We start from the raw sequence: 24,290 nt of genomic DNA, 5'->3' as shown, positions 1-24,290 counted from the left end.
CACTTCGCACAGTTCTCGAAGAATTTATGTTGATTTTAAGTGTTTGGCCAACAAAAAACTAATCACAGACCGCACTTCACAACTTGCGGGATTTTCGATTGCAGTATACATTTCAAATTTGAATATAAACAACCGGGCAGCGTGGAGATGTTCCCGTTGTCACGGCTGGTTGCTAACTGAGGTGCCGAGCACGAGCACACCAATATATACACAATTGGTGCACACCTGGCGGCGTCAGGTGGAAACATTCCTTACTTTCTGAATAGCCCTTGTATTTTTAATTTTGTGTAATAAGTGTATTCGCTGTTGAAAAATTCATAAATGTAGGATAGTTGTACTGACATGTAATCTTGTTACAGACGCTTGCTGCATCCAATGACTTTGACTAAATGTTCGGGTAAGACACTTTGTTGTTTATGATTGGAAATATAATACACTTATTAACTCTGGATGATTGAAAGAATAACGAGATTTCGGGCGAGTTACAGAAACTGAAGCTCTAGTTTCTGTAATATATAGTGATGACAAATGTCCAAACTCCTGTTGTATTTTCAAATTATTCGATGTTTATAATAACAAGCTTTAAACAAAGAACTGGCTTTGCACAACACACATTTGTTCTTAGCTGTTTATTTGTGATCACAGCATGTGTTCAAACAGCCAGTTCTGGTCACCACTCAATAAACTTTTTAACTCTTACTTTTAGTGATGATAATAAGCAAAAGGAAATAAAAAATGTATGTCAAACCAATGTATAACAAGTATCTGTGATGTAAAAAATTTGTTTTAGATATATTCCACAGGGTTTAGTCCTTGCTTCAATCTTTTTATGTTTATGGTACTGACATTTTTGACACAGTCCAAACGCTGTTCTATTATAGAACATAGATGTCGACTGACAGATACAATGACTTATATTTTCTTCTTTTCTACCAGAATAATAATACAATTAAGTTTGTCATGAAGCACATTGTTGGCTTAAATCTGTTGACTTAGATTTGTGATAAGATATAATTTTCTTGACACCAGTAAACATTTAGTTTAAGCTTTTTCAACTTCTCAACCAATTCTGTTAAACTTAAAAAATCATTCCTGTAAACCCCTAAAAATCATTGAATCATATGGCTTTTTTGACACCAGAAGGAGAGGATAGATTCCGATCCTCAAAATGTAGTGTTCAAGGTTTGTAACATTTTGTAACAAGCAGTTACCTGCGGCTTTGCACACAATTTTATTTTTTTTTAACGGTACACCATGAGCATATTCTTTTTAAATGGCATTCAAAATAATCCTGAGATAAGTGATGGTCACTAAAATATATTCTAACCTCCTGATCCGTTTTAGATTTAAATATAAAGAGCAGTTTTTTTGGGTCTCTGAAGTTGGGTAGTGAAATAGTTTTTAAAAGTACCTGTAAAATAACTAGATTTCTCTTCAATATTCTGTGACTTTTTACTGGATATCTCCAAAAATTTCAGTAACAATTTAACTATTTTAGCCAAATGTAGAGGAATCCTAAATTTGAAGTCCTTTTCCTTAGCTTTTCAGTTAAGCATTATGTGATGTAATAAATGATGAGGCTCTATGTAATTTTGAAACGCAAGTAGGTATGTTATTTTAGGTATATATTATTACAGTGTTCATAGTTAAGAGCTTCAGACGTTGAGCAAAATTCTGTATGGTTTTATTTTAGGTTTTGCACCTTTATGAGCACTTTTGGTTCAAATCTATTATATTTTTAACACCATAGAGTTTGCTCTGTTTCACCGATCAAGAAAATATATACATATCCAATTCAAAGAACCCTACTTCTGTAAAAAAACTAACATGGGTTTTACAACAATCTTTAAATCTGTAACAAAATTAAGGTAGTAATTTAGTCTTTGACATCTATATCACACTACTGATCAAGGACTGCATTCTTAATATTTGCTAAGATTTTCGGTTAAAAGTCTATTTTTACTAAAACTTCCAGTTTCATTACCTGGATAACCTCTTTGCTCAACAGTGATTACAGAAAAGGTTGAAATAAGAAGTGTTGTTACTTCTGGAGCTTATAATCTATGTTTTCAAGCTATAAACATGAAGAAATTTAAAATTGAACTTAATTTAATTAAAATTATGATTGTATTGTCACATTATAATGTTTACAAAGAACGGTTTGTTACAAAAACACATTTACTATCTGCTAATTAAACCAAAGTTTTTAAGACCAATAGGGCATAACCCGGAAAGATTTTCAAAATATGAATAGGCCTATATGTTAATAACCAGGGACCCTAAGAATGCCCATGAAAAATTTCAACACAATCGGTCCAGTAGTTTTTACGTGATTGAGTGACACACACACGAAAACACAAATAGACACAATTAGAGTTTTATATAATAGTATAGATTACTACAGCGAATGGTCAGAATCTTGTTATCCTTTTAAATCATTAATCGTTAATAATTAACGAGTAGTCAATTAGTAATGGTATAGTAACAAATTTATAGATACATTGTTAAAACCGTTGTATGCCGCACATTACATGATAAGACCAGTTTTAATGAGTTTCTGGTTGTATGAAATATAAACATTCTTCTAAATTTGTAGCAGATAATTCATGCCTGCTGTTGATTTTTTTGACACCAATGGTTGTAAGATAGTGTAGTCTTATGAAATGAAATTAACCTATATAAAAGAGGCGGAGTTGGGGCTGTCAAGCCCTCTCTACCACTCAACCTCATCATGTACTGTCAATTAACAATAATTGAATACAGACACATGTAAACTTTTAACATGCTTATACTTCACAATAAAATGTGAACAAAATTAATTCAAAATAAAATTTAAAATGTTACAAATCTCAAAAATAAATGTATCTAAAAAATCTAAACTGAAAATGATAGAAAGACTAAAAATATATTAACTTACATCAAATAGATTAAATAACTTAATCTATAACAAATAAAATATTAAATTTAATGAATAATTAAATTGATAAAAAATTAATTAATTATTTAATTGATTTAAAATCAATTTAGGTAGTTTTTAAATGTATCTTTTAGTCTTACAAATTTTAGTAGTTTTATGAACAGTTATATATTATAATTTTTAATAAATTTAATTATTCATTTAATTTAATGTTTTATTTTTTTAAATATATATGAGATTATGAAAATAAAACTGTGCTATAATTTATAAGACAAAAAGATAAATTTAAAATCTACCTAAATCGCTTTAAAAGCAATTAAATAGTTAATTAATTGATAATGTGTATTCAATTTAATTATTGATTTAATTTAATGTTTTATTTTTATAGATTAAGTTATTTAATCTATTTGATGTAATTTTATCTATATAAATCTATAAATAAATTATATAAATAGTGTTTAAATAAAAAATAAATTTTAAAATGTTACAAATCCCTAAAATAAATGTATCTAAAAATTTTAAACTAAAAAAGAATAAAAGGAATAAAAATCAATTAAATTACATCAAATAGATTATATAAATTAATATATAAAAATAGATAAAATATCTAAAATATAAAATTAAATTGATTAAACATTAACAATTAAATCAATTATTTCATTGATTTCAAATCAATTTTGGTAAATTTAAAATTTATACGTTTGTTGTTTTATAAATTATAGTACAGTTTTATTTTCTCAGTATTTTATAATATAACTTCACATAGTGTTTCAGTGGTATTAATTAAATTGCCCATTTCCTGTTGGCAGACCTGCTGGCTCTACAATTATGTTTCCTCTATTTTGGCGACCCCGGGACACTACATCTGTGATATTAATAAATATTTATTTTATTTATAATTAGTAAAATGAATGCAACTTCTCTCTTTCTTCTGTTCAGAAAATGATTAGCCTACACTATCAATGTTCAGTGATAGAGCACTCAATATTACACATATTACTGTAATTTCATTATATTGTCGATCTAGTTGTTGTTTATTGGGCTTAATTTTAAAGTCTTACCTCTATTTACAGTTTATTTATTTAAGTTTTATTTATTGTTTATTATTACGTGTATAAATTATAACTACGGGAAAGGAATTCAGTATACGTATATCCTACCTTTTAGCACTGAGGGATAAATCACAGGGTGTAAAACCAATGGACTGATATATCTAGTTTAACATTATGTACGTAATTACGTCTAAATGTATGTTTTTATTTGGATCCGATTGGTAATTGCAGGTATTAGTTTAATGTAGTCAGAAAATGTTTGTTTCTAAAGAACAGATATTTTAAAGCAGGTTTAAGTTGATTAATGAATTTCTGTAGATTGCATTTTAATGCAATCATATTTTATACGTAGAAGGCCTATTTTTACTGTGTTGTATTTAGTATGCTAAAAAAACACTTTTGTAAAAATAATAAAAAATGAAAACCACAAGTTTTATTTGTACCTGATAATACCTGTATTAAAACTGTTTCTGAAATCGGTAACTGTTAGTGCTTCTTTGATGAGTTTTAAAGTATTTTATTTTAACACGTTCACAACAACGGCTTATTTCCGGACCTTATTATTTACTGTACATTTATTCAATAATAATGCCAAAAAAAGCATAATTATTTTCTTTTTATGTTAAACATCTTAAGTATAACGAAAAAAGTATGTAGGCTTCGCAATTTTACAAAAAAAAGTCAATTCAATACTTTTTGTTACTCTTTCTCCATGAACCCCAAAGGGTATCTAAAATATTAATTTACCTTAAAAATTAAGCAAACATGCGACCAATGGGGTACACGATAGTGCGAGGTTATTTATTTAAGGGTGGGATCAAATTTTAAAAACCACCAAGACAGGTAAACAATAAAAACGCAATAAGGAATTGCATAGCAACGTGTACTCCATTGAGCACATGACACGCTTTATGAAAGCGTGGGTTTACGACAAATTCTCTAAACTATTTAAAAGTTTGAAAACAAATTAAGCTAGTGTAATTTAATTCCTTATATCTAAGTTTTCTGACAATATTATTTATAATAACGTTAAGTATTGGGTGATTTTTTAGTAGTTAAGCAGTTTTACTCGATCATACAAGATGACACTTCTTGTCGCTAACAAAGATTATTGGAAGCATTGGAGATATCTTCATAAATTTCCATGAATTTGGCACACAAATACTGTAAAAACAAAGTCCTTGTACCCAATGAAGATAAAACAGCTGTTCATAAGGCGGTATAAGAATTAAGACTCTGACCTGCTCAGTGTACAAATGTGTCCCAGTGATAGAACACTTGCAATTCTTGCTGGCAGATCAGCTCTCCAGATGGGATCATGTTAACATTCATCAGAAGCTTTGCTCCGAAGGAGAGTCAGAGTTTTGCAAGAGTCATACAATAACTCCTGCCTGATCTATTTTGAGTAGAACTTATCTTCTCTTGAAGTCGCATATCAGGTATGGAGATCCTTCTTTGGGATGTTCCCTCTCGTCAGAAACTTCCAGAAGTAGGCAGTTAAGCGCATGGCTGCCATCTGTATGGAGACAGCTACAAACGCACCTTTAAATGCCAATGGCGTAATGTAACGGGTACAAGGGTTATCGCAAGATAACCTAATCAAGCAACGTTGAGCTTGGATGGGTGACCGCTGAGCGATCCTGTCCTTGCAAGCAGCCCGCCGCCCAGATGTTGGTGGTGGTTCGGAAGTCACCTTTACGCAGTTGGTCCCCAGTTTAAATGTTAGAGAGGGCTTCTTAGCCCTAACTTCCCCTGGTAAAATAAGACATCTTTACTTTACTTTCAAATGAGTAATCAGGTGTTCCTCTCATTAATCCTTTGAGTTACAGATGACGATCTAGTATATTAGACACATTGTATTTACTGTACTTTAAAACTGTTACCTGGCATCCACAGAGTAAAAAAATTATTATTAAACATTTATTAATTAATTATTCAGATTCTATCCCCTAACTCTAAACTTGTCAAAAGATTTTCATATTTTTGTAAAATCTTAATGACTAAAGATGACATTTATATATATGTATATATATATTTGTATATATATATATACAATGTATGTATATATACTTTTTGCGATTCAATGTTTATTGAAATAAATTAAATTCGGCTATTGCCATTTATACAAATTTAATGAATATATATATATATATATATATATATACATATATAATGAATATATATATATATATATATATACATATATACATATATATATATATATATATATACTTCTATAATTTAACAAAATTTGTATGCTGTTCTTGCAGGACTAGAAAAATATCTTTCATAAAAATCATGTAATTTAGTTCAATGGTTATGTACCGATGATTTAGTGCCACAGGAAGAAATTAAACACACCATTTCCTTGAAGGAGGAACCCTTCTTATTGGAAAAAAACTAGTTATAGTAAAAGAAATTGGACAATTGTATATTTCTTTTACTGCAATAAGCACAACATGCAAGGCATTTGTTTTGATGTAAAAGAAATTAAAATAATTTGCTAGAGAGTTAGATATAGTTACACATATTTTGAAATGTATTTAACGCTTTTCTGAAAATAAATGAATTTTGAATTTGAATACAATCTATCTTTAATTAATTTAAAATTCATTCTATAAACCAAAAAGACGGCAATTTTATCCCATAAACGGTAAACGTTATTTTTGTACCTTATTACGGACATTTCAAACAAAGCATTAAAGATCCGATGACAAGGGTGTTGGAAAAGAATAAAATAAGTGTTCTAATAGAATTATGTTTTATTTACAGAAAATATGGCAAGTAACATATTTAAAAAAATGTGCCAAAATCACACAACACCACAGCATGGTCCCAAATAGCTTCAGTCGTAGAAAAAATGTCAAACAAATTTTATAACACTAAAATTAATTAATTTGTAAAAATAAATAAAGCAGTCAATAAATAAAAAAATAAATATTTTAAATTATAGTAAATTATTTACAGGTACAGTTAATAAATTAAACACAAAACAAATACAGTTAGAATATCGTAAACAAAACTTGAGTGTCTGGGACACGAACTAAACTTAAACTAAACAATGGAACCAACAATAATCATATAAAAGTGTTGTCCACTCTGTGTTCTTGATAAAGCTAGTTTATCATTGTTGAGCAGTTTAAAATGTGCATCGAAGCATAACGAGAAATGTAACGTAACGTTTACACTGAAACCATGTATTGTGCTGTAAACAGGACACTTAACACAAATATGTTAATGAGGTATATTAAATTATAATGAAAAATGTCCCCAGTCTGTTAAACAGTTAACCCTAAAATTACATACGAACCAAATCTTATCCTTAATATATTGTGAAAGTGAACATAAAAAGAATGGATAATTCACCTCTCATTGTTAACTTTGTCTATAATGTTCATTCATACTTGATCAGTGTACATTCATGTTCGTTTTTGGCTTATTATGTATACATATTCTATCCATAGAATAACTTTTTAAAAGTGGAATTTGAGGATTATCCAGAAAATAAGTATCCACGCACCTCAGTGCATGGAGATATAATTTCTTAACATACTTCTACCATTTTGTTTATTAAAAAATATTATATTCGTTGTAAAGTAACAAGAATATTTATTGCCATTGACAAATTTATCATTCAAATAGGCTTTGTCAGATCTTTTATATATATATATATATATATATATATATATATATATATATATATTTGTGTAATTAAATTATACTATAAAAAATCCTAACCTTTAATTTATTCTTCCAGTAAAATAGCCCAGCACTGAGTAACTATGGAATTGGTTTAATGGTATAGCACTAAAATGATAAGCATGGCGATATTAAGCAAAATAAATGTTAGTTTTTTGGTTTTTATACATTTCTATATATTTTTAGTTATTATAAAAGAGTCTTCTTTCTGGATAATCCTCAAATAAAAGCCAAAAGGTACAATAGAGCAAAGGAGAAACATAAATATTCTATTTTGTAAGTTTAATTCCAACCACTATAAAGTAAAAACAATCATCTCAGTCTCTAAAAGTTCTAGAGAACAGTGAAAATTATTTTCTGTAGGTTAAATCTTCCGTAGCAACGGTGTTTGTATGAATTAAGCTTTAGCACTCTGAGAGCCTAAAATTTTGAAATGTCAAACTTTCACGATTTTTAACCTGCATGATTTTATTTTTATATAAAAGATTTGTCATAATCAAAAATACAGATGAAATGATTTCATTTAGAACTTATATAAAATAGTAAATTACAAACTTGCCTGTACTCTTATATAAATTTGAAACTACAAACATAACATTTTACAGATTTTCCGTACAATTTGCAGGAAATTCCTTATTAAGACACAAGACTTTGATATGCTTTCAGCAAATACACTAGTACAGTAGATTTGTTCTGTTGCATTAATTTAACACTAACATTAAATTATAATTAATTGAAAGGTCAATTAGTGGCAATTACTTTACATTTTACATAATAGTAACACAACTGTTTCAATTCTGAAAACTATTACATTTCTGTCATAAAAGGATAGTTGGAAAATAATAAAACGGATTTTAAAATAGTAAAATTGACGATTATCTGTTGTTTTTATATCATGAAAATTCTATAAAATTAAGAAAGTTCACGCTATATTAGATTAAACATATTATATAACTGTTGTGTAAAGTTACAAAATGTCATGATGATATGAACGTAAATTCACTGAAGTTTTATATGTTGACCCCACACCAGTAAGAAATTAACTTTTTTCTGAGTATTCCAATACTCCCTAAAAATGTAATATTATTTGCTTGTATTAAACTACACAGTGATTCCAAGAGTTACACTAACAACCGGTTCACTAGTTTAATCGCTACTATTTTTTTTTATGAATAACAACTCTAAAAAACTAGAAAACAGTTGTACTCTCTTGTTAAATTTATAAAGAATTCAAAGACCTAAGTATTTATTATAGTTACTACTGAGTGTCAGAGAATGGACACGTTTAATTGACCAACCTGATAAAAAAGTAAAAAATGAATAATGTTTTTACTCAAACAAAAAAATTGTGTAGGAGAGAGGGTTTAATCTAATTTTAAAATTTGTTCACTGATTAAATACGAGGGATGTCCATAAAGTAAAAGACATTTTTACATGACGCTGTAATGTGGGGATTAGCATCGCCATCTTGGCGTCAGAGGGTTCCTACAATTGTGGTAGATTGTACATCGTGCCTATCGTACTCTGTATACAGTGGAGTACTGAAATAAGCGCAATTGAAAATTCCACCAGTTTTGAAGTGCAATCTATGATAAGGTTTTTTTGGTGAAAAATCACAAACCAATTGAAATTTATTTCCAGTATTGTGAAGTGTACGGTCATGAAATAATGAGTGATAGCCGAGTGGAACACACGCATTCGTCCAAGAAACCGAGGAAGTGTCAGCAAGAAAAGTCACGGCTATATTGTTTTGGGGCGCTCAGGAAGTGATTCTCATTCTCAGTGGCCAAACTGTCACTTCAGGGAGGTATTACTAAACACTAAGTAACTTAAGATGTGCAATACCAAACAAGCGTTGGGGAAAACTCAACAAAAAAGACGACAACGCCTGTCTACACATGGCCAATGGAATCCAAGAGCTCTTAAATGGTTTTGGATGGGAAGTTTTCAATCATCCGCCTTACAGCCTGGATTTGGCCCCGAGCAACTACTACCTGTTCCGAGCAATGAAGATGTGGCTCGCTATGCAACGATTTGACCTTGATGATGCACAATTTACCATGGCTGGTTGCGTACTGAGTGTAGGAACACTCTGACGCCAAGATGGCGATGCTAATCCCCACATTATAGCGTCATGTAAAAATGTCCTTTACTTTCCGGACAGCCCTTGTACCACCAGTGAAGAAAAATTTATTAATTTTCATATACTGGAGGAACAAATAACTTGTGCCTTTTCATATCCATTCTCTGACCTAAAATCCAATTTGTTACGCTTCTTTGCTCTAATTTCTATTATAAAATTGAATCACACTTCTAACACAAGTTGTATTAGTTAATATTGATAGAGGAACTCAGGTTTAGCACTCACTTTCTAGAAACAGCCTAGAATTCAATTGTTCAGTTATATCATAGCATTCTATGCCATCTATATTAAGCTATTTTGGAGCAACTAACAAACTTGGTTTAAATAGATTTTTTCTTCGCTACATAAATAATCTATATAACTATGAAAATACAGGTCAACCTCATTTATTCGACGATCTTGCAATGACAATTTTGCTAAATGCAGACTAAATAGCTTTAAGCGTCATTTGGATATTGCAGAATTATCAAATCGGTTTTCAGTAAATGGACTGAAATTAAACAGTGATAAAACGCAAATAATAAAATTTAAAACTTAAAAAAACAAACAAGCAGACCAATTTGACTCCTTTTATAAAGGCTCTTACTTATCAATAGTAAAAAGTACAGTTTTTAGGATTGGAAGTAGACAACTATTTAGACTGGTGTAATAACATAAATTTGACGTATGTAGCAAACTCAATAAAGATTTTTTCCAGATGTTAGATTTGAGAAATCTAATTGATTTAAACAGAAGAGTAATGATTTATTAGGGTATTTTCCACTTAATATTGCAGTACAGAATTTTGTTGTGGGGCAATGCCAGCAAAGCAGATGTAATTTTTTAAATACAAAACTGTTGCCTTTTTATATATATTTAAATTGTATACTTTACACAAAACAAAACAAATTATACATATTAAAACCGCATGTTCTTCAGTACTGCACACAACACAAAACTGATTTTCATCATTTAAACCACAGACTGAAGTTAATTGAAAAATCACCTCATTATTCTGCAACAAAGCTGTACAATAATTTACCTACATGTATTAAATCTATCAGTAATATAATTCCTTTAAAGAATCAGTAAAGATTTATTTATGTCATAAAGTATTCGATTGTATTACTGCTTTTTTTTTAAATCATACCTAATCTATATATATAAAAATGAATGTTTGTATGTTTGTCCTTTATGGAATCGTGAACTATTGGACCGATCATGATGAAAATTTGTACGTATATGTATTTTTCCACGGAGAAGGTTTATAAGCTATGCCCATCCCTTTCCCGATTCAGGATTCCGCCCCACTGGTTACAGAAATACCCATAAGAAATGCATTGCAGCAAACATATGTTAACGTCTTTTCAAATTTTTAATCAGCTGTTCTTTGTAAACATATATTACACTTATAGTTTTAAAGCATAGAGTAAGCTTAAGAGAAACGACAAATTTTGTTTAAACTGTTTTTGCAATCACTGTTAAACATAGACTTTACTATCCAGATAATACAATTCAAATTTGACGTAAAAATTCACCTTTAACTGCAATATTTATTTAATATAAACCATGCTCATGCTTGATCAGAAGAGTAATGCAGATATCATAATTACTATCTTACGTTGGCTACAAATATAAAGAATGTTATAAAATCAACCTTAGTTGTTTTTTTTGACAGAAGTATGGTTCTCAAAACTCCGTGTGTACATATTCTCTCGATCGAGACAACAAAGCAAGCTCAATCGTGGCATCGGAGATATAACTAATTTAATCTAAAATGTATTATAGTAAAAAAAAAAAATTTACTAAGTAATATAAGGACTTCGGTTCTTAAGATTTGCGTGCGAAGCCGTGGGTAACAGCTAGATAGAGGCAGGAATATGGTACATACCTTCATAATACGCCCAAGAGGCTCACGATGGAACGACTATCAATTATCTCAGCAATGTTTAGAATGTGATAGAAAAAGAATAAGTGAATATAGTGTACTGTTTTCAACGGGAAATTGCGTGCGAAGCCGCGGGCAACTTTTGCAAAAAATTATTGAAATGCGCAGCAAAGCGCGCCGGGCCCGCTAGTATATATATAAATCATGAATTTAGACTACATATTGTTTAATTATGTTAATATTTTAAATTTTGACATTATTTAATTGTTAAAACTGATTTTAGTTTTAAAGATATGGGTTAAGATAATTTGACAACGTCATCAGTTTTGTATCTATGCTTTGGAAATGTGACAATACAAATTTTTAATTTAATATCTCATCAGGATCAACATGAACAAGGTCTTCCACGTATTGGAGCATAAATAACACAAGAGAATTTCACTAATTTACTTCAATGTTTCTGTATTTATGACAATTAGCTTTTCCAGTTTATTTCAATTTTCATCAGTCTGCATTTATCTGACTCCCGATGAATCTGAATAAACGAGGTTATGTAGTAATAGAGGTTTCTACAGTACTTAGGTATTAACTCTTAAGTACAAATTGACAAATCCAACCTTTTAAAAAGGAAGGGCTGTAATAATTATTCTGATAGTGGTTGTTCTAAGAAATTGCAACTCGTTTCTTTGGGGTTCACATTAAAGTAACTATCGTAAAGCTCATATAGGATTGTTTACAAAAGTCATAAAGATTTATTCGAGAGATTCAATATAGCTAAAATACAGACTTGAGGAATCAAAATTACAATTCATAATAGTTTATGGCAAATTACATAAGTACATTGCAATAATAACATACTAACTTCTATAAAAAAAGTCAACAATTAATCCTAAAACAGTTTATAAGGAACAAAGGTATTTGTTTGTGAACATTTAACTTATCAATTACATACAACAATAACAACATCTGTTGGGCTTGAGCCATTTATAAATAAGTAACACCTTAACAAACACAGATCGTTGTAATAGTTGTGTCTGCTGTAATATAAGTAAGCTAGTACTAAACTTACCTCAAAGAAATAACATTTCATGCAACATATATCAAATGTTGAATATAACATTCCAAACTTCAAGAAGAAAAAGTGAAATAAATTAAATATTAAAACTAATAAATACAAATCAAACTATATTGCAACATTGACAAATGCTTAACTGCTAATCAAATAACAATAATAACAAGTCAACCTAATACAAACAACACTGATAAGCTTAAGTACTTTAACAATAAACAGTAGCAACAAGCGTAGAAAAAGATTCACATCAATAATTAAATTTTAGTCTTTTTAAATAGGCCTACTTTTTGATTCAGTGCATTGTCAAAACAAGTACAAAAGTGTGTTCAGAGAATACAAGTCTTAAAGCTATGATAAAGTTCTAAAGCTAACAAGTGTGGACTGATAAGAAACAATCGCAGATGAAAAGCATCTGGCAATCAATCGAAGTATGCTTTCACATTTAAAAGCACTTATTTAGTTGGTGTTCCATGAAAGATCACTTCACCTCAACAAAATTACAATAATTTTAAATATTAAAATAAAACATTAAATAACTTTAAATATATATATAATATAATATGTAAAGCAAAACATAAAATACATTGTACATATGAAAATTTAGTGACAATTCACAGTAAAAGACATATAAAGCAAAATCTCAGTAAAATTGTCTAAGGTCAGGTACATGCCTGTTGTCCGAGGCAAATTATCGAGAAAGGTTTTGAGAGCTATCACTAGGGGTTTCCTGAGTCTGCATCAAGTCAAAGTTGATCCTGTACAGGGGTGCGCTGCGCAAGAGCACATCTCTGGCGTCTTCTCGCCCCAGCTCGCCTAATTTCTGGATCAGCAAACCTGTGCATTTGTCGATACATTCAGTTACATTCAGATACATTTGGTACATTCAGTCTGTAACAATCTCGATAAAAACAGGATTGTTACAAATAGTTGCAAACATTAGAGGGTTTAAAAAATGTGACATTTCAATATATAATATAGTTCAGTACATCAAGGACAATTTAATGCAAAAGGCTCAATTAAGGGTTGGTGATGTGCAAAGAGGAGTACCACAAGGATCGGTCATGGGACCAGTTTTGTTTCCTCTGCTCATCAAATTTGCCACACAGTAATTTATACAGACGGTACAGTTATCACCTTATCATGCAAATCAACCAAACAACTCTCAGAAAACATAAACACCACTTTAAATATGACTAAACAATACTGTTTCTCAAATGATTCAGTTCGGAATGCTCCTATCACTAACCACTTACCTATAGAGCCCTGGTAGGTGTCGAGCAGTGTCGCTGTGGGGCTGTTCTCTGAGGCTTCAATGGCTGCTATTTTGTCCTGCAGTGCAAGCTGGACAGCAAGTAGACACCAGTCCTTGCCCAGCGGTTCTGGAGGATCCAGGAGGGCGCACAGCTGCTGGCGACACACCGTTGAAAGACATTTGACAGACAGTTGGTCTGCGGCTAGCAGCATCTCCCTCACCTGAAAGAGATCTTCATTAGAGTTTTGGACAAAGAAAGAGTGCTCTTTGACAACGTTTTTTATTTCAGCACCAATCCCATTTTTTTCAAAGGCAGAAATCCTAATAAAAAAATTAAATATCAGTCTCTCAACACTGCAAGAATAAATGGTGCAGGTATTATCATTGTGTAGGCTTCACCTTACGTCCAGACAGAGAGTTATGAAAATCTCCATCTATACAAGGTATTTACTTTTACGAGGGCTAACCAAAAAGTAGATTACGTTTTACTTTGTAGCTGCTAGGGGTGGGACTATTACAGCTATTTGGATATCATGGCATTTCTTTGTTCAGTGGCTATCCAGCCATGCTAGGTAGAGGTTTCTGTCACTTCTTGTTTTATAATAGCAGTTCACATGTGTGACACAGTTGAAAATCCCGTGAAATAAATTTTGTGCAAGATGCGTACCGACCACGGCAAATCGAGAAGTCCAGGATGCTTCCATATTCAGAAACAATTTCAATGGACTTTGGCTCTTTTTTATCTACATAACTGTATCCTAATGGGATAGTGTTGTAATTGTTCTGACAGTTCTAGTATGTGTCTGGTTCCAAACATACTTTTGGGCCCCCAACCATAATATGATTTCAAAGTAAATAATTAAGTACATTTCAATTTTGGAAAGTGCATTTTTCAATATTTTAAATTTTTTGTTGCTGATAAAGAACTTTCTAACTGTGAATACTAAATTTTTCACGTTTTATTTTGTTGCTGAGAAAGAATTTTCTTGTTGTGAAAATTAAATGTATTTCATTGAATTGTAGAAATCCTAATGATATTCGATATCACATAATTACATAAACTTTCTTTAATACGGTAATTTGGTGCGCAAAAGACCCGAGGCTTAAGTGTATGGCTATAGGCCACCCCTTAGAGAAGAAGCAGCTCCTATCTCAATATTAACATTGAATCTTCATATATTCATCATGAATGACAGTGGCATTACCTAACTGGTATATAACCAATCTCAATTCAATTGTACATATCAGAATCACTTATATTAGCTTACTTCATTAGAATTGAAAGTGATAAGTTCGGCAAGCGTCTCGTAGCACTCTGCAAGTGGGTTGTAAAGGCGAGAGTTGAGGCGCTCTTCGGACAGTAGTGCCAACATGAGCTGGTCAGGTGGGAAACAATAGGAGGCACCGCAATGGTTGCGCAGGTCCAGGGCTGACAGGACATGTTTCTCCACCGACAGGCCGGGACACATCTCTACGAGAACCTGTTGAACATTATATGGATCACTTAGGTGAGAATAATCAGAGGTAATTTAGTCCTGATATAGGAACACATATTATGTTTTTCATGACCATGAATGGACTTGAATAAGTCCTTGAATAGCAGTGTTGTTTTTAATGTTTGTATTGAATGAACCAACAATCAAAACAAAAACATTGTATGAGCCCACAATTCTAATCCACCTTACTGATAATCGCCTTATTTCCATTAGTGCTCTACTTTATTAACCAAAAAACGGAAAGCCTATTGTAATGCAATGCTTATGGATTATTATTAAAATGATTTTGTACTTATTTTTATTCTAAAAGACTTATTATTTTTAAGCCCATAATTTATATATTGTTTAGCTATTGATCTCTCTCATAATGATTTTGACAGGTTATGCAGCTGCAAAATATATTTTTCTTTAATCTCTAGTTTTAATTTAAGTTACTTTAAATTAAAGAGACCAAAGCGTTGCAAGATAACCGGATCAAGCAACATCGAGTGTGGCTGCTGCTTGGATGGGTGACCGCTGAGTGATCCTGTCCTTGATCCATCCGTGATCCGTGATCCTTGACATCCGTGATCCTGTCCTGTTTTAATCAGTATAAATGATCTACCTTTCTCAGTGACAGCTAAAACAATACTTTACGCTGATGATACAACTTTTATTAACATTGCAAATAACATTGGAGAACTCTCAAAATTTTCAGATGAAACCTTAATAGGTGCTTCCCAGTGGTTTCGATCTAATGGATTTCTATTAAATGAAGAAAAGACACAAAATATAATTTTTAGCTTGAAACCTTATTTGGCCCCTCTTGATAACAGTTTTAGCTCCAATGTAAAATTTTTAGGAATGTATATAGATAACCAACTAAACTGGAACCAACATACAGAATATACAAGCAAGAGGCTTTCTAGAGTTATTTACCTGTTAGGTCGCCTTAAGAGTGCTGTTCCTAAAAACTATGTGAGGACTGCCTATTTTTGCGTATTTCCAAGCAGTTTTTCGATATGGTTTGATATTTTGGGGCAACTGCTCAGGAACTGAAGACATCTTAATTCTTCAAAAAAAAGCTATTAGAGTAATGACTAATTCTCAACCGCTGGAACATTGTAAACCACTTTTTATTCTGTTAGAGATTCAAACGGTTATCAATTTATATATATTTGATTTAATTAACTATATTCTAAAAAATCCAAAATTTTTAAAATTTAATAACGAAATTCATTCATACAATACTAGAACTAAAAACAATGCTGCAATTGGTTATCACCGCCTCAGTAAAACCTTAAATAGTCACATGGTAACATCGCTGAAAATCTATAATTTTTTGGAACCTCTGGTAAATAAGTATCCACATAAAACCTTCACTAAGCTTTTTTATAGTTGGCTTTTGAAACACCCTTTCTATAGTTTAGACGAGTTTTTAGAATTAAAAAACATTACATTTTAGATATATAATAATTTCTATATGTAAATTTTGACAATTGTTTATTTACTATTTAATTTATATATCTAGGCCTAGTTTATTTTAAATTAACCTTCACTGACTAATTTATGCTACTAAAGCACGGTTTTTTTCTTTTTTGTATGTTAGTTTAAGTTTAAATTATTTTGATACAATTGTTTTATTTTGACCATGCCCTAGGCTGCAATATGACATTGTCAATGATTGTAAGAATTCGAATGACAAATAAAGATTTATTTATTTACTTGCAAGTAGCCCGCCTGCCCGGCTGTTGGTGGTGGTTCGGAACTCACCTATAAAGATTACTTTCGAACCAATCGGCTTAAGCCGTTAGTTCCCAGTTTAAGTGTTAGAGAGGGCTTCTTAGCCCAACTTCCATAACTAATTTCACTAGCACACTTAAAATGCTAGGTATAAAACTAATATCGAACCTAATTTCACCTAATCTTGTTTAAAAGTAATGATACCATAAAAACCACTTATTTTCCTTGTAAAAGAACTCACCTGATCGATGACGTCCAGTATCTCCTCAATGAAGAAGAAGCAGACTGGACCGGTGGTAGGTGGGCCTCGTACTTTGATCTCGATCCACTCCGAGTGTTGTGTGTGCGACGACGACTCCAGCGTAACCAGACTCTCTATCAGGCCTGAGCACAGTTTGGAGCCGTGGAACCACTGGTACAAGTCACTGTCCGAGTCACGGTAGCTAATCACAGTCCGCCGCAGTTGGATCTGTCAAACATTATTCCATCTCACCTTTGTATCGAAGACTCTTGGAGCAATTGGAAAATTCTTTAAATATTACTAAATGTTAATGAAAACAATACATTTCCAAATTGTTTTTTATTTTGGCAAGGCCTTTCGAAACCAAAGGTTTCATCATCAGGCGACTCCACAAATAAATATTTACATAATGTTATTTACAATTAATATTAAAATAACATATGGTTTAAATATCCAAATACAAAAATTTTGGAAATAATTCAGTCAGTATGAAAAATTAGAAAAAACTACAGTTTGACTTTTGAATAAATTGAGAAGAAAGAAGACTGAAATTTTCAATAGGGTCCTCTTCATTGTTCATTAGTTTTTCTTTATTTCTGATTATGTGTAGTGTTTCCCAAGCATTTAAGTTCATTGGTTTTGTTACTTCTTTTATTAATTTTAGATTTTTAATTGATGTTCTGTGTCTTGATTCAATGCAGTGCTAGCAGATTTGTCAACTCCTCCATATTTTGTGTATGACTTAAGAATATCGGAGACCCAAGAAGGTTATATGCCATTTACCCCTCATTTGAAATTTAACAGGGACATCGTTGAGCTATCCTCACTTGGATAATGATGTAAATAAAACTATCCTTAAGGTTCACTATTTTATAGACCAGTCTGTTTTAAAGGAGACCCTCTAGTGAGAGAGTAATACACACAACAGAGTCCTGCTAATCTGAATCCTACTATAGACACAACGCAAATTCCGTTGGTTTTTTATAATCTACAATGTTCCTCCAATTGTATTTTTGACAAATGAAAAATGTCATGGTAAAAGAATTTAATAAAATTAAGATTCAAAGCATAAGACTTCTGAGAATCTGGCAGCAGAGATGGAAAGAATCCCATGGTCTAGGCAACTGATAATAGCCGTAGAAGTGTGGATGACAACACTGCAGCACTTGCATTTTAGTTAAAACGCTTTAAAAAACTTGACCATACAGCTGTTTGTATTACTTATGTAATTTTTCAGATGTCGAATGTACAATAAATATTTTGAATTTGAAGTAGAAGAGGTAAATCCTTTCTCTTGGTTAAGCAAGGATGTAGCTAGAGAAAATTTGGGGTGGGGGGTCAAGGCAAAATTCGGGCCCCCTGAAACATTCTAATCTTTTAAACTCTCAAATTTAAAAAAGCAAAATGGTGAATTTTGCACAATATTTTAATATTTTTGAATAGGTTTTATTGACAATTGAAATTCGTAACTTTGGAGGCACTGCTTTAGTAGGCTGTGCAAGATTAATAATTGAAATTGATTAGATTTACGTAGTAATGTATTATAATAATTAAAAAAAAATTATTTTTGTTTTATTATCTGCAAAACACAGTACATAGTATACAAATCAAAATTGAGAAATGATAATATGTAAAAGAGTTTTTACCAACGTAAAATTCTTCTTGACTTCTGAGCCATTCATTGTATCTAGTGCTTGCTCTGAAGAAACTGATATTTTCCCATATTGGACAGAAAGTAAGGCAAATGCAATCAACTGCTCATTCCCCATTTTGTTCCTTAAAAAGTTCTTGACCCATTTCAATGTTAAGAATGACCTTTCAGCCGTACATGTCAATAATACTGAATTATTTAAATAATAATAATAGTTTGCTAAAAAATAAATTGAACAAATTTAAAATTCGGGGAGGTCCGGACCCCTAGGACCTCCTTGCTAGCTACGTCCTTGTGGTAAAGGTAATCCTGCTCTTTATATCCTATCAGAAACTCTGATATACAACGTGACAATCATTAAAAATATTTTTAAAACATGATTTTTCCACAAACCAAAGTAAAAATTGATTTATGTCGTTTAGTAGTTTTTATCTGAAAAATTACTGCAATAGATAATTTAAGAATGCTAACAAAATATTTGTATCGGAATGAATGATTCTCCTTAAATCCACAACTAACGGAAAGTCCTCCAATAGACTAACTTGTATCCGAGGGAAGACGGAGTGCAGTAGGTGTACAGTGCCCTGAGGAGAATGTAGACGCACACCGCCGTATACAGCACCACGATATCGGGGGTCATTCTCCTCCCAGAGCCCCTCCAGCGCCTCCACCAGATTGTAGCACGGAAACTCGTACTCCAGGTCTCCGTCCACCTCGCACTGGGAAACCACCAGAAACTGTTAGTAAGCTAAGTTCCTTCCAAGTACGTTTAGTTTTTAATCTGATAAAACCCTAACAAAACAAATTAGTACGGCAAATGTAGCTTCTTTGTGTAACACATTCACTTTGATTACTGAAATTCATTTACAATGCAAAAAAATATATTGTTCTCAGATTAGGTATTAATTAGGAAATAAAAATGTAACGTACAATACAGATGTTTAAAATATTAAGGAATGATTTTGTCTCTGAAAGGATGATTAAAATTATGTTCCCAACTGGTGCTGTGGTAAAACGCAGATATTTAGAAAATCTGTAATTAAAAATATTCTTTAAAATGTCTAAAGAAGAGGGAATTCAAACAAACCCTAATCTTATACAAACTGAAAAAAGTAGTATCTTTGACGTTAGTTATTAGGTTCCAAATCCAGTCACATAAAATACAATCTCAACTTTTAACATGTTTAAGACAATGTGAACCCCATTGGGTACACTTGATCTATCACAATTTCCGTCATGTACCCGATCGGATACACACTGGGCTTTTGTAAAGCACGTTGTGTGCCCGATGGGGCACATATTGCTATATATTTCCTTATTGCGTTTTTTATTGGTTGCCTGTCTTGATGATTTGTTAAATTTGTTCCTATGTTTAAATAAATATGTCACACTAATGTGTACTCTGTCGGGTACAAGTTTTCTTAGCAAAATTTTTTGTTCAAAATTGTGATTTTATATACTTTTATCATTACACTTAGATGCTTAATGTAAAACAATTACGTGTTTTTTACCGTTATTATTGAAAAATTCATATAAAAAATTATGTGGAAATTAACGGTCGTCATTAACGTTTTTAGTATCCAAAATTTATATACTCACAGTACTCGTATGTTGCCTTCATTTTAAGACTTCGACTAAAAATTTGTCTTAAAAAAAAATAGAAAAATGTCAGCATAACCTTAGCTAAATCTTTGTATGTCACTTGTAATATTAGTAAATATCTATGTTTTGAATCATACTTAAAATTTATTAGTGATAGAAAATAATACCGTAGTTGCAGCTCGTGAATGATTTACTTATCAAGGCTGTACTGCAGTAAGGCAGAATATACGTTGATATGAAAAAAGTAACAGTTTCAAAATCTGTAAAACTTAATAATTATGGTTATAGCTAAATTGTACGATAAGTTAGAAATTATACATCAAACACATGTATATTAAACATTCTGGAGTTAATCTAGTACTTGCACATTACACTCTCATTAATTATTATTTAACTGTGTTTGTTTAGAGTGAACATGACCAAATTGGATCAAAACCACTACGATGTTCACAACATTCTAACCATACATACACAATTCCAGCAAAGCTCAAAATCTGGTATGCACTCACCAGTATTAGTTTTACCCACACAAATCACAGATAATATTAATATGTTTGAGAGTCATACAGATGTGGAACACAAGTCCATAGCTTACATATTACCAAACGATTCCTTGATGTGGAATTTGGAACAGTTTCTGCCGTCATGGAACAATTTGTTATGGATAAGCCAACAGAATAGGTCAATAGTTAATTCTTCTTAATTCTATTCTTGACTATTGAACTGAGCAACAGATGTTTTCCGAGTACCCAAACTGTTTCAGCCATCCACCTTTATATACACTTTGAAAGTTTAGTACTCTTAGCCAATCTGAACTGAAAGTGGTATTCATCCAACCGTAGATTTTTATTATTTCGATCTTGTTCTGGAATTGCTGGTATAAATCTTATTTTATGTACTCACAGCTGGAGCAATCCAATTCATCCCTAAGTGTGAGGTGTTTTGTTCGATTGCGGCATTGTCAAACGCATACGCAAATAAATAAACAAACAGTATAGGCCTACATACACGAACGCATGACATGAAACAAATTAATTAAAAGTTCATCTAGGTGAGCCGTTAAATTTAAACTGGTTAAAAATATGGAGAAAACCATGATAGTATGTCTGGGTTAAGCGTAGTGCATGGACTGGTTGGTTTGTTCACGTACATATCTCTAATCAAGGCGTCTTCTTCATTATCTGTTATATCTTGCTTGAGTCGATCGCATTATTTGTATTCCTATTATTGAAGTTCTGTCATAAATGGAATGGTTCCTGGTGTTGATTCTTTCATTTAAAATATTGTTCTCACTTGTACAATAGAATGGCCTTTACATATTTCTATGTCTTCTAATCTATTTAATCTTGTCCTATGTAGCAATTTCTATGTTATCTGCTATGCTTGTATAAGAATGGTTGTAGTTATTCAAGTACTCAGCGAATTTAGAATGTCTTATTAAGTTTTATTAAGGGCTATGTGTGAAGGGCTATGTGTGTAGGCCTACACACATGGCCCTTAATAAAACTTAATAAGTATGATTTCCTACCTCTATACAGAGTTGTATGATTTCCTACCTCTATACAGAGTTGTGTGGTTTCCTACCTCTATACAGAGTTGCATAGTTTCCTACCTCTATACAGAGTTGTATGATTTCCTACCTCTATACAGAGTTGTGTGGTTTCCTACCTCTATACAGAGTTGCGTGGTTTCCTACCTCTATACAGAGTTGTGTGGTTTCCTACCGCTATACAGAGTTGCGTGGTTTCCTACCTCTATACAGAGTTGGGTGGTTTCGTACCTCTATACAGAGTTGCATGGTTTCCTACCTCTATACAGAGTTGTGTGGTTTCCTACCTCTATACAGAGTTGCATGGTTTCCAAGACTCTGAGGAGGCCCAGAGCATCCGTCTGAGGGAAAGCAGCTTGGAAGTCCTCCACAGTGTAGCACCCGGTGATACGAGCGTGGGCCACGAAGTCGATGGAGAGCAACTGTCCCAACACTGGTCCGCAGAGCCACTGTGGGGACAGCACCAGCAGGTCCGGGTGAAGACATCCTTCCGCAGACTTCAGGTATATGACCTGGAAAGGATTCGGTTCAATTATGTCAAATATTACAGTGAAATAAAGCTCTATCAAAAATTTACCTGGTGGTTTTCATGAACTCTTGATTTCCACCAAGCTCTAATAACACTATAGATGAGCCACTTTGAAAGTGACTTGCGCGAAGATTTCTTGTGCATAGAGATTTTCTTGTGGAGGAGCAGGAGCTCAACCACGCCTACTGCTACCCCCTCTTTCACTGCTCGATCTATTTCCTTTACAAAAGACACACATGGGAACCGAGTTCTTTGCTTCCTTGGATTGGTTTTTTGGAGCATCCCGCTATGTTTTGTTATTTTCGTTGTTATGGAATAACAATTATTATTATTAAATATTATTATTTATGTAAAGAATAGTCCATTGCATCTATTTAATATATTAGTATAGTTTAGAATTATTTTTTAAAATCTGTATTGTTAACAGCTGTTATGTATCACATACCCTACGAGTGATAAAGTAGCGACTGAGGAGTGGTTGGTCTGCGCTTCTTCTCCCTCTCCACATCACTCTCCTCTCACTCCTCCCCCTCCTGCACTATTTACTTAACAGGTCACTTTCAAAGCAGCTCATCTATAAGAGGTGATACTTTGAAGTTGCTAATGCCCTAAAATACAGCTTGCCATTATTTAACTCAGCAGTCAATCCTTGCAGTGTTGTAGGATTTGCAACTTTCTGCCTAATTTTTAAAACGAGTTTACAACACAATGTCAGTGACATTTGGAGATTATTAGACAATTTTTCACTATCATCTGTAGTAGGCCATACAAATTTATGAAGGCACAATCTATACACCTGTCAATGGGGTGTAAAGCCCAGCGCTTTTTAAAAGATTTATTCTTTTTAGCAAATAAAAGCGTAAACTATCATGGATGGAATCATCCTGTACACAAAAATTGTATCAAATAATAAATTTAAGTTGCCAGCACTACCTGTTTGATTGCTACAGTGGTAATTCTTAAAGGTCTCAAAGTTCCTCTTCCCCCACCAAAAGAATTTGAAATTGGACAACCAAACACATTTTAAAATTTCTGTATAACTTTTTTCTAAAGCTACAAACAGTGAAAACCAGAGAGCTCATTGTTTTCACTTCAATCAGAAGTGCTCATACATGTGCCGACCCCACAAAATTGTGTGCGTAGCCACGGGTAACTGCTAGTATCTCATAAAAAGGATATTTTACAAACTGTCACGTACTTGTCCCCTCATCCCCAAGTTTACATAACTTTTTTTAATCATTGCTCTACACCCAAAGTTTATGACAGAGCTATAACTTCCACAACTGACCTCGCCCATGTGCTGCAACTGGGTGAGTAACTCGCTGAAGTGCTTCTGGTCGGCCAAGGGGTTGACCTGAGCACGCACGGCATCCACAAACCCATCCCATGACACCACGGGGAAGCTCTGAGCGGACTTACGCAATGACGGAAGCCAGCTGCGCACGGCCTCGCAGAATCCGGTCATCTGCGGCATTCTCTAAACATGCAAAGACATACA

The 24,290-nt window shown here is 32.4% G+C and overlaps 2 protein-coding genes across 2 annotated transcripts in view; one reads left to right on the top strand and one right to left on the bottom strand.

Annotated features, from left to right (window-relative positions):
- LOC124366963 (serine/threonine-protein kinase ULK3) overlaps positions 1-4,400 on the top strand; it is a 42,076-nt gene extending 37,676 nt beyond the window's left edge. The window contains exons 11-12 of the mRNA XM_046823597.1: positions 360-397; positions 3,727-4,400. Of these exons, the coding sequence (XP_046679553.1) occupies positions 360-379 (20 nt within the window). The 3' untranslated portion in view covers positions 380-397; positions 3,727-4,400. The remainder of the gene's footprint in view (positions 1-359; positions 398-3,726) is intronic.
- An 8,002-nt stretch (positions 4,401-12,402) lies between these two features.
- Positions 12,403-24,290, bottom strand: LOC124366964 (death-associated protein kinase dapk-1-like). Its single transcript, XM_046823598.1, has 7 exons — positions 24,081-24,290; positions 22,551-22,775; positions 19,655-19,831; positions 17,462-17,689; positions 15,271-15,483; positions 14,004-14,223; positions 12,403-13,584 (listed from the first exon to the last, which is right to left on the bottom strand). The coding sequence occupies exons 1-7, from the start codon at positions 24,264-24,266 to the stop codon at positions 13,439-13,441; spliced, it is 1,395 nt and encodes a 464-aa protein (XP_046679554.1). The 5' UTR covers positions 24,267-24,290; the 3' UTR covers positions 12,403-13,438.

Source organism: Homalodisca vitripennis, chromosome 7 (assembly GCF_021130785.1).
Source record: "Homalodisca vitripennis isolate AUS2020 chromosome 7, UT_GWSS_2.1, whole genome shotgun sequence".
Lineage (NCBI taxonomy): Eukaryota > Metazoa > Arthropoda > Insecta > Hemiptera > Cicadellidae > Homalodisca > Homalodisca vitripennis.
The sequence above is the reverse complement of the archived record's forward strand: the minus strand, read 5'-3'. Positions and strand labels throughout refer to the sequence as shown.